The 12,382-nt window shown below is 37.3% G+C and overlaps 1 protein-coding gene across 8 annotated transcripts in view; it reads right to left on the bottom strand.

Annotated features, from left to right (window-relative positions):
* KLHL32 (kelch like family member 32) overlaps positions 1–11,424 on the bottom strand; it is a 94,079-nt gene extending 82,655 nt beyond the window's left edge. For 7 of the 8 annotated variants that reach the window (XM_005145096.4, XM_031045448.2, XM_031045446.2 and 4 more), the window contains exons 1-2: positions 11,336–11,358; positions 8,551–8,731 (exon numbers count right to left, since the gene is read on the bottom strand). In XM_005145096.4, the coding sequence (XP_005145153.1) occupies positions 8,551–8,731; positions 11,336–11,358 (204 nt within the window). Of the gene's footprint in view, positions 1–8,550; positions 8,732–11,335 lie in introns of all 8 variants that reach the window. The other variant, XM_031045450.2, reaches the window with a different exon arrangement.
* Positions 11,425–12,382: the final 958 nt, after the last annotated feature.

Raw genomic sequence — 12,382 nt, 5'->3', positions numbered from 1 at the left:
ACTTTTCCACAAAGTGGATACCAAAAGCTTTTGACAAAGGCCTTCAAAGGCCTTGAAGACAACTAGGCAAGAGAAAAAAAGAGATCTTTTCCTTTAAGTGACTGAACACATAAAAAACAGTGAACAAGAGAACAGCAGACCAGTTTTCACAGAAGTAATAATTTCAGTGGAACATCTCAGTCTGGTTGGTTTAATATATGAAGAGAAGATCTGTAAAAGGGCAAGAGCAGTGCAGCTAGAAAGTCCATGGAGGCAAAGCTATTGAAAGGAGTAAGGACACAGGCAAAATGTGATAAACAGGACTGTACAAGATGAGGGGTTGGTTTCTAAAATAGTAGCTATAAAACTAGCATATGAGAGTTTCACAAAACAGTCATCCCTGTACTCAGCTATAGTAAAAAAAGTAATCAAAGCTTAGAAATTGTTAGGCAAGAGAGAACAAAACCAAGATCAAGCCTATGCCCATGCAGAAATCTACGCTCTGCCTACTGCTGCATTTCTCTTAGCCTCATCTCACAAAAGTTATACTAGAGCTGTAAAAGCTTCAGAGAAGGACAAAAAGGATCATGAAGCACATGGAAAAGCTTCCATTTGAGTGTCATGTGAATATCAGGAATTTCAAGCCTGGAAGAGAGATGATTGAATAGCATGAGAAGAACACTTAGGAACTGATGGTTCATTGTCTTTTCCAATAGAAGAACTAGAAGGAAGCAAAGGAAACTGGGGGAAATCAGATTCAGAACAAAAAGCAGTTCTTCACACATCAGGCCACCTTGTTAGAGAGTACAGTGGATGGCAAATCTTACAAAGACTTCATGGGAAAGAGGATAAAAGCTTAGATGAGAAATATATTTAGGGTTGCTGAATAGACAGGAAATGACTCCTGCTCAGGAAATGCCTCTGAGCTGAAAACACCTGGGGAATTTTCAGACACATCAAGTACGCTTAGCCTGGATTTATTCTTTTTCCCCAGGCATCAAAACCATTTACTGCTAAAGCAACTAGCTAATAATCCAACACAGTTCTTACCCAATGCTGTTAAGGGTATATCTCTCTTTTGAGGCATTACCTATTAAGTAGTAGAATGAGAAGCAGTTTAATTCATTCACCACTTGCACAGTACGTCATCCAGTAAGAGTCGATTGGCACTTAGAGAGGTTTTAGATGACTAAGTCTGAAATCAGGTTGACTTAGGAAGATTAACTCCTGCCAAAGAAAAGTAACCAGCAGCATTTTACAAAGCAGTTCAAGACAGTCAAATGTAGAGGTTCCACTTCTTCAATCCAACCTTTTACTAGATTAAGGTCTACAGTGACATGAATTTAACTAGCCAAAATCACATTTCAGTATACTAAAATGAAGTTGTGAACAGAGTGTAGAAATAATAGCACTGTTGACAAACAACTGAAGGAATTGCTTCCAACCAGCATAATATGCAACACAAGAGGTGGATGTATATGCATTGTGATGGGATTCTCCTTATACAATTGAAGGGGAATGGAAGAAACCCAAGGGAGCATCCAAAAGAAAGCCAGCAATTTCAGTAATGTTAAAATATCGTAACACCAGCTATATGTACAAAGCGCCCCTGACCATGGCAAGGTGTTGGAACTAGATGATCTTAAAGGTCCCTTCAAACTCTAGCCATTCTATGATTCTATGATACGGATTGTGTTTTTAGCTCTTCAGCAGTCTTGCCTCTTCCTTTGGATACTTCTCATGTTATGAAAATGGTACATCGGTCCTAGTCACTGATGCTAGAAGCAACATGCTGCTCAAATTATAGAATGGTTTGGGGTGGAAAAGACCTTTAGAGATCATCTAGTTCCAACCCCCTGCCACGGGCAGGGGTACATTCTACTAGACCAAGCTGCTTGAAGCCCTGTACAACCTGGCCTTGAACACTTCCAGGGTTGGATGAGGCCGCTACAGCTTCTCTGAGCAAACTATTGCAATGCCTCAGCACACTCATAGTGAAGAATTTCTTCCTAATATATAATCTAAATCTCCCCTCTTTCAGGTTAAAGCCATTACACCTTGTCCTGTCACTACATGCTCTTGTAAAAAGTCACTCCCCAGCTTTCTTGTAGGTCCGCTTTAGGTACTGGAAGTCTGTAAAAAGGTCTCCCTGGGCCCTTCTCTTCTCCAGGCTAAAGAAGCCCAGCTCTCTCAGCCTGTCTTTATAGGACAGGTGCTCCACCCTCTGATCATCTCCACTGCCTTTATCTGGACACATTCGCAACAGATCCATGTCCTTATTATGCTGGGGGCCCCAGAGCTGCACACAGTACTCCAGGTGGAATCTCACGAGAATGATGTAATGGGGACAATCATCTCCCTCAATCTGCTGGTCATGCTCCTTTTGATGCAGCCCAGCATACAGTTGGCTTTCTGGACTGTGAGTATACATTGCAAGGTCATGTTGAGCTTCTTGTTAAGTAACACCGTGCAAGACTTTCTCCTCAGGGCTGCTCAGTCATTCTCCACCTAGCCTGTATTTGTGCTTGTAGCCTGTGCTTGTGTATTTGTGCCCAAATAATTCACTATGATGCTTTCAGCTTCACTACACCCACAGATTAATAGCTTTAATTTCTCCTGAGGTTGTGTAGGAAGACACTGATGGAGACTGCAAAATACAGGAGTGTCTACTGCATCCGACAATGTTCTAAAATATAAGACTTCTTCAGCAGACTATAGGGACTGAGAAGAAAATAGGCAAGAAACAGTTCTCTACCAGAGGCCTGCCCCAAGAAATTGTCTTTCCATGAGCAGACACTTAGCAACACAGAAATTGCTGCTGAGTCCAACCCAGATTCAGAACACTTTGTTTAGCAGCACTGCAAAATTGAACCAAGGTAGCCTGGAGGAAGCAAAGAAGATGGTAAAGAAAATTGGTAATTACAGCAATAGGGCTACATTGACTCCTTTCTATCCTGCTTTTAAACTGCCAAAATATATCAACTGAATAGTAAACAAACACCCCATGCTTTTATAACACTAAATTAATTTGAAGCAATGAGATAGTCTCCTATGGCCTATCTCACTAGCTGCAGGATTGATTCTGCCTTACTTACTCATGGTGCACTTACTTACTGTATAAGGACTTCAAAAAAGAAAAAGAATAAAAATAGTCAAGAGGATATCTCAGAGAGTCAGACATCATTTTGTCTACCATCCAACACTGGCTGAACTGCAAATACTTCATTTACATTCAATGCAAAGTGCAACAGAAACATATTCACTCCAACAGCATAACAACTGTTGGGAATTCAGAAATAGAATACAGAAGAGAGAAGATCTTGTAAATGGGTTTGATAGCACCCACATTGGTGGGCTGTGGGAATTCTGTCTGCAACAAAGGAAAATTGCTTCATAGACTCACAGAATAAAAACCCATTAATTGCAGAGATAAGGATGAACAAAGTAAAATAATACAGATATACTTCCCTACTTTGTCCACTTTCAAAGAATATTATAATACTTATTTACAAAGGTTTACAATATTTGCAATCCATTTTTGTGTATACTTCAGATGTAATATTTGTCTAAAAATTTTTTACACAAGCCACCCCACACTTGCCCATGCTCCATTGCTTCCAGTGATTTGATTAAACTTAGCAAAACCATTGACAGTGCCTACAATAAAAAAATCTTTTAAATGAGGGACTGTGTTGTTTTATTTACATTCAATTGTAACTGGATTACTGAATAATAGTAACAAAATTCTAATTTGTGTTTAAACCTTTGCATCATGCTAGGAGTACAACTTTGAAAGAGAAAAATAATAGAGGCCTCTTCTTGTTTTAGGCAAGTTTATGTTTTTTTTTCCTCCTAATGAAAAGCAACAGCACCCAGTTCTCATTTCTCAACAAATGAAATTAAAATGATCCCAAGGAAAGTTTAGACATATAAGAAGAGGATGTATTTCTCAACCTACAGAAACTAAAAATGGGGTATGAGCACCTTTTGGCACAAAAGTCTCAGTAACGACTTGATAATACTAGAAGAGGTAATTTGGACCAGTGGAAAGAAACTTTTTTAAATGTTATCTGAAAAGACAATTTCGAAGTAGCAGCACTCCCAGGGTATAATAGCAAGGAAAATGCCATTTGTTTGATATGTGTACATCAACGGTAAAATACTGAAAAACAAAACCACGTTATACTGCAAAAGTAGTTTTGATCTCTCAGAGCCAAGTCCTTAGATCTAACCCTAAGATGTGTTAGGGAGAGCCTTTTCCTCTTTATGATTCCTGTCAGAAGACCTCAAAAGCTATTGCATCATACAGCCTTTCATACCTCAGGGATTTCTTGCTAAACATTAGTTCTCTAACCTTATCAAGAGTCACGATATATTGCAAGCACAAACAATCAGCAGTGTTGTGTACACAAGAAGAAACTATCTGTTGACAGGGAGGAAAGACAGCAAAGAAAAAACCCTGACAAGAAATCACTTAAGAATCAACTACCTAATTACAAAGTCTATATGCAAAACTTATATCTACTAGTTCATCTCAGAGAAGAAAGATTCTTCTAAAAAGAATCGTTGTGGAGGAGGGAAGGAAAAATATTATTGACATTTTATAATCTATTCCACGTATTGATACAATTTTGTTCATCCAGATTACATGGAAAATCTGCATCTTTTTGAGAAAGATCAAAATCCTGTGACTATAAACCCACTCAAATGAAAAATAAGGAAGAAGAAAGTTGTTCTGACTGGAAAACCAATGCATTTTGTACAAGAAAATCTTGAGGTTATATAATCACCTGCCAACACTGTAAATGCCTACTAATGAAGTCATGCAGTAACATTTCATTTTGCCCCCAGAGGGGAAAAAGAAAAAAGAATCTTTTAATTGGAAATGACTTAGCTTGCGAGAGTTATCACAATGCACACATACTTGCTAACTCAACTGCCTTTGTCTCACTGCAATAGACAGCATGTCATATGGAAAAGGTTGCCTAAAATGCTGTTTCTTGCTTAAAAAAGAATTCATAAGAATAGCTATGTTTACTGTTCTTCATATGAATCTTCCAGGGCATGGAGCTAACTACTGCATTCCTTAGCTCATTTTGAAAGAAGAGTTCCTTCTGAAGAGAAAACAAATAGAAAACCCTAATTTTCAGGGGGTTTCTAATCATGCAGTTTAACTTTTAGTGCAGTCTTTCTATGCAGTTTCCTAAGAGATTTTTTCTTACAGAAAAAAACCACACTATTTTTGTGTACAAATGTAACAAATTCTCAAACCAGGTGCTATGCTTAGGATTTAAATTCCAATTTTTCTGCATAGCTGGAACTACAAGGCTAACTAGATCAACTGGAAGAAGGGAGGACAGGCTGTTATCCGAGAAAGCTGGCCCTTAGTGTCTTGCTTAAGTTCAGGTCTGCAGCTTGTCTTACTTAAGCAAAGGAAAATTTTATTCCAGACTATAACTTCAAAGATGAATTGATAAGGCAAGCTGTGTGACCTTCTCTGCTCTTCCACATAAAATGGCTCCGATTCCCTCAATCTGTAACATGACACATATTTAGTTACCCTTCTAGTGTTAACAAACTTTTCTTTGCAGTAAAAGAAAGTGGTAATTTGAAAAACAAGTTAAAAAAAACTGTTGTTCAGCTCACTTGTTACTATCATCAAGAAAAAAACCACAATTCCAGAAGTAGCGCTATCTAAATCCAAGTAGACAACATGTAAAAATCCTTCAAATGCTCTGTAGAAAGCAGATATCCAGTCTCATGTACAAGCAGTTCTACTGGCTAAAAAAAAAAAAAAAAAAAAAAAAGAAAAAAAAAATCACTATTCATTCTGATGGAGCCCTGTGTAGAATTAATCATATTTCTGGAGCAATCTGTGAAAACATAAGAATTGGATGACAGCCTCTCCAGATAGGGCTGAAGATAGGCTGGTATACTTATCAAATCTTTGAGCCACAGTAAGCACAAACTATGGTAGGCACGTTCTACGTGTCACACTGATGCATAGTGGTATCATCTTAGTTTTATTCAAGGCAACTCCAACATCTGATCTTCCCAGAATCTCATCTACTGCAGTGGGTGAGCTTGCATCTCACAAAAATTAGTGAAAGGTAAGCTTCCTATGGCAGTTCTTCATAAATTACTTCTGCATTAGAAAACCTGCAAGGTTTGGCCAAAAGTTCCCCAAGAAAATCCAGGAAAAATTAAGGATAGAAATCATCTTATGTAATATTAGCAGCTAAGTTTGAAACATGGGAGTCTGGTCTTTATAGCCAGTGGAGAAAGATCTGGCGCTTCCAGATGGTCATTCATTTCATTCTACATAAATCTTTTATCCTCCTTTATCATCCTCTGGAAATGCCTGTTTCTCTTCACTGACTGAATGAAGCTTGGCATCATTCTCCTAAATCTTTGAAAATGAATACTCGGATAGCCCAAATCAGACAAAATCTTCCTAGATATAAAATCTTTAATAATCTCAGTTTAAATACAAAACACTACTACTTTTTAATCAACTCTTGCTTTTTCTACATTATTAGAATTAGGAATAAAGCATATAGCAACTTTTATTGCTATCTTCCTACAGAAGATAAATCTCAATTCACAGTTTTCTAGCAAGGCTTTTTTGCCCATTAATAATAGAACTGGTTTGGCAGATTTCAGAAAGAATGAGTTCCGTATTTGTAGACGATATCTAAAGTCTAAAGAATATGTCCTAGCAAATTATAACAATTTTGAGGCAGATCAAATTACTAAATGCTGCACTGATCATTCTCTCAGTATTTTTTAATAGGAAAAGGTTTACTTAGCAATTAGCAATCTGATCTACTGTAAAACTGTTGGGTTTGTTTTGTTTTTTTTCTTTTATGTAGGTCATTAAGATTTTAATTTGCAGTAACTGTCCAGCAAATACCAAGTAACTCAATTGGAAAGAACAAGGTGAGTCACAGTGCCTCAAATCTTGAGATAATCAGTAAGTGACCAAGGTAGAAGCTGTCCTATTACACTGCTTGAACAGTGGGTACAGCTGCCCACTTTATGATGTTTTTGTGCACAGGATATGATGACCTCTTGGAAGCAATATGCAGATGCAGAAGAATTATATGATACCCTTATTAAAATATTCAAATCAAACCAGAACAGCAGCCCTGTAGTATATCTATCATCAACAAGTATATAGAGCACTTGCTAGAGCTAGAAAGCTTCCAAATCCCTCTCTGTGCACTGGAGTAAAAGGAAAAAAGTGGTAAACAATCTGTGTTACAGCAGGCCAGGACACCATGACAAAGCAACATTAGCAGCTATGGCAGTACAAAGTCACCAGCAGCAGAACACATAAGCATGCAGACAGGCTTGAAAAACCAGCAATCAATTGGCTCACCATCACCACAGTGAAAGTAACATCAAGGTTAACAACATTTCTGAAGTACACAGAATAAATTAACTCTCAATTCTAACCGAAAGAGAGAGGCAGAGTTGACAGCAAGATGAAAATTCTGCTCAGGTAATTAAGGATATAGAACAGTTGCCATACACTGCCTTACTAATGTAACAAAACTAAAAGGTCACCATAAAGAAGTTTGTAGCAGGCAATTACAGTGCAGGCAAAACATTAAATAAACTTACTTTGTTAGAGAAAACAGACCTTTAAATTAATTTCAGCTTTAGTCTCTGAATAACAATAAGATGACTCATGCTTAGAAACACCAGTCAACTGAAGAGCTATAGACAGTCCAACATTTTGCACTGGTGCATTATAATGAACGTTAGTACAATTGCTTCATATAAAGAATATTCTTCCTATTAGAAACCTCAATTTTCCAGTTACCCCAGTTTTAGCACCTGGGTTCAATATTCCATGCTGAGTGTTTGAATTAGATTTCCCATAGAATATTTTAATCTTTACATTTCAAAAATGCTTGTTTTTGAAAATAAGTTTTACTACCCTTAAGAAACTACTGTGCCCCCCTTGTTGAGAGTAACCATTTACACCCCTACAAAAAAATCCACTTTCGAGCTTACTTAAATTGCATTTATTAACATTTAAACTTCCTTTTGCCCATCCTTCCATGCTCTATTTGCAACCATCTCAAATGTCTGCACCCTAAAAATAAAAAAATAAAAAAAAGTTAAAAAAAATCATAGAATAGTTAAGGTTAGAAAGGACCTTATGATCATATAGCTCCAATCCCCCTTTCATGCACAGGAACATCTCACATTAGACCATGTTGCCCAAGGCTCTAAAAATCTTCCACTTTCTGACTTGATTAGCACATAAGATTTACATGCAGATGTGTACTGCCCATCTCTATTAAGTGATGAGGAAGACTAAACATAAATAATAATAAAAAATCCTTAATAATCTTAACATCTCTTTCCTATGACATGCATGTGGATATTTGAAGTTGTGCATTTTACTGAATGTGCAATAGTCCTGACTTTTCCATAGGCTCAAATTTAAAGCTTGTTCAGCATGGTATCTATACCTTCCCTGCCCTGCCCCTCCTAGATAATTTTAATATCATTATAATAAAAGAAAAAAAAAAAGAAAAAACATATCTTTGTACTTACTCGGAAGTAGTCACTGCAGGCTGCCAGGACTGCTTTATGTGCGTGGAATTTCTGTTCTTCAGCAATAAGGGTGATATCACAAAGTATGCCATCACTTCTTTGTTGGTTCAGAGCTGCCAGAACAGCATCATTATGGGAGCTGGACTGACAAAGCCTCTGACCTGTCAGCATTTCCTGAACACTGAGATGTGAAAAGAGAAAGATTTTGTCAAAAAAATAAGTAGGAAATAAGCAGGCTCTGTCTTAGAAAAAGTTCTTCAATATTTCTGATAATTCTTGGAAACAAAAAAAAGTCATGAACCCTGTCAGGCAAAAACATTAAACAGCATAGACATAACAAGAAAAGCTCAGTAAAACAAAGTATTATGAAACCTGATTATATACTTGAATTTAAAAATCTCAACTGTTACGATTTTCATCTGCTGCACTGGAAGCCAGCTGGACTCATAGCATTAATTCAGAATAATTTTAGAATTAAGTGAGAAGAATAAAGGGCCTAAGTGCCAATGGGCTGACAGAAAACTCAAACTGATGCATTAATGGAAAGCTGTATATATGTATGTCCTACTGGTCTTACTAAAAAGGATGAAGACTAATGTTAGATGGCCTGCTTAGGTCTGATACACTGCATTACTGATTTCAGGTCATTCACGTTTATGAAGTGTTGTGGGATTTTTCCTGTTTGTTTGTTTTTTGTTGGAGAAGGGATGTGTGCTTGTTTTTAAAATGCTGAGGCTTACCACCTCTGAATATGTATGAATACAAATTTCCATGTCATCCAGCCTAAGACTGTCTGATAGCAGTTTCTTATTCTACAGCAGAAGAGACAATATAACTGTTGATGCAAAGAGAAACAAATCAAACGAACCTGCAAATCCTCTTCGGCATGAAACAATGCAGCTTATTTGAAGTCCGTGAGACTAAAGCAACTTTTATTACCCAAGAATCTAGGTTTTCACTAAAGGTGTTTCAAGAGAGTGATTCCCAAGAAATCAAATTTTTTTTTTATTTTTTATTAAAAGATAAATAAGCTATTGTCTTTCCACTACACTCATGTAACTCACTCTGCATATATGCTATACAGCAGCTGTGTGGCTGCTATATTCTCCTTTTCCAGCAACACACACTGTCTGTACTGCCTACTCCACTCCTGCAACTTGGGCATCTGTAAACTAATGCAGACCTGCCTTGCAGATTGTTTGCTCTAATCTAATCTTCAACAAAAACCCCGAGGACTAAGACATTACTTCTAGAAGAAGGAAGGCCAAAGTGGAAATACAGAGGAAAAACATGTATCTGAATTTCAACCCCCTCTTCAATAGTTTAGGTTTCACACATGGACAAACCCTACATACATTTCAAACTGATGGATTCAAACGATTCTTTTTCCTTCAGCTGTTCTGTTTGTGGAATGATACTGATATTCTAAATGACAATTATCAAGAAATGTAACTTGTTAAAATACAAGGGTATTATTTCTAATGATTACTTCTGTAATTTCTATAGCAAAGTGACTAAATCAAATTGGCACAAGTACAAAAAGCTAGGTATAGCTAGAGAAGGCATCTCTTTATTTCTGTTTTTACTAGTTCCTCACCCAATGTTGTGAACCAAGACCTACATTCTTACACTGCTTTTTTCATCATCATTCAGAGGTCAAAATCCTTTTCCACAAGAAAAGAACTATTTCACTCCACAGAAAACAGATGAGAGGGACAAGGTACTAGGGTAATTTTTTGGGAAGATTTTATATACATATGTGTGAATATATCCTTCCATATACACACACATAAAAAAAAATCAGGCATCTTTGGTTTTAAATGTATCATAATCTTTTTTTCAATTCAATGACCAAAAAAATCAATTTCCTGTAACCCTTGCATTAACAGCGTATAAATAATATATACATATGCAAGGCAATTTAACTGGAATTTATGAATGAGAAGGCATTGACTCATAAACATAACATAGCCACCGTGTAGTGATACTGCTAGTTGATAAACTTGACAGCTATCAAATGCAAGGAATTCCTGATTCTCTTCTGCTGCAGAAACATGGCAGGGAGAGCAGAACACAACCGGAATGATATGATTCCCATTAATATCATCAGGTAGACCAGGTAGGTGTCTGAGCGCCCATGAGTGTTAACTACTCAGTAAAACAGCAGCATATCAGACTAGTGCAAGGTTCTGCAGAAAAGCAACTAGACTGATAAATTCTGCCTGAAAGTGCTCTCAAAACCTAATTAAACTATAAATAACAAATTATCTGATGACACAATAGACAACACAAATAAATGAGAAAGGTTACAGTGACAAGTACATATATATGAGGGAAGAGAATGGGAGATTCTGGAAGGCAGGAAGATGAGTTTTGAAAGAATGCTTTGGAGCCATTTCAAAGAACTGAAAGAGCAATACATGTCTTAAATAGTTGAACACCACACACACAAATGATCACCAGTCACCAACTCAGGTGCATGAATGCAAAATGCCAGTTGCTACCACAATAAAATATTCCAAGTATAGATAATGGCATAAAGAAGATAACATATGAAGAGACTATGGGTCCCACATCAGTCCCAGGCATGCTTCCCCTTGCTAGAGATAAGTGGTTAAAAAAAAAAGTAATATTTTGTAGATTACAACATGGATAAGTATTTAATAATGTGAATTCCTATCTAATGAACAAAATCATTAGTTCCACATTTCTACTTCCTGTTACCTGATTTGGTAAACATTATCCTACACGTGAACAACTTCTTACATGCTACCAAGTACTATACCTCAGGCACCTCTCAGATGGCATCTTTCAGTCTTGCTCTTCTGAATATCAAAGTTTATAATCCTGCAGGGAAAGCAGCAAGCATTCCAGCTAGAAAGAGGGAAAGGAAAGGCACATTAAAATTCAAAGCATACACAGCCTCAGCCTTACAAATCAATACTTTTCAGGATGTGTAATTCAAAAGCAACTTTTTTCAATTCTTCTGTTGCAGAAAGACATGCCATATAGATTAGATGAAATTTTATTGCCTAGATTGAGTACAGTCTGAAAGTGGCCTTTCCCCTAGTCTTTTCTAGAAATTCACACCCTACCATCTGAACTTCCTGCACCTACTGCCCTAGAGGCACGTCTCCTGTCTGTAAACTCTGGGACATATATTATTTCAAGAAAGTAGAAAAGTGGTGAGGAAGGAAATATCTTCCCCAAAAATCCCTCAATTTGAAGAGTCAGCCAGAATCATCTATAGGTGTTTGCTTGCCTACCAGAATAACATACAACTATAAAGAACTTACATCTCTTTCAGTGTAATCTCACAAGCCTCTCTAGGGTCTAGGAGGTTTGCCATATACCTGAACTCATGCTTTGACTATATTAAATTATCCTGAAAATGCAATTTAGTAGGGGAGAGGGGATATGTTTACTGTATACTCCAAAAGGCAGCTCTCACTTCCCCCAGAGCAACACTTTCAATTGACTAATGGGTGCTATGACCAAGTATCTCTGTTAACCTGGATGAAGGGCAATGAAGCTGGCAAAGGGTCCAAAGCACAAGTCCTGTGAGGAGTGGCTGAGGAAAATGGGGTTGCTTAGCCTGGACAAAAGGAGACTGGGGAGATCTTATCACTTTCTACAACTACCTGAAAGGAGGTTTGTAGTGAGGGCAGTGTTGGCCTCTTCTCCCAGGTAACAAGCAATAGGAGAAGAGAACATTGTCCTGTGTTGCACCAGGGAAGCTTTAGATTGGATATTAGGAAAAATTTCTTCACCAAAAGGATTGTCAAGCATTGGAACAAGCTATCTAGAGAAGCATTAGAGTCATCATCCCTGG

Source organism: Melopsittacus undulatus, chromosome 3 (assembly GCF_012275295.1).
Source record: "Melopsittacus undulatus isolate bMelUnd1 chromosome 3, bMelUnd1.mat.Z, whole genome shotgun sequence".
Lineage (NCBI taxonomy): Eukaryota > Metazoa > Chordata > Aves > Psittaciformes > Psittaculidae > Melopsittacus > Melopsittacus undulatus.
Note: the sequence above shows the minus strand (reverse complement) of the source record. Positions and strands in the feature narration are given on the sequence as shown.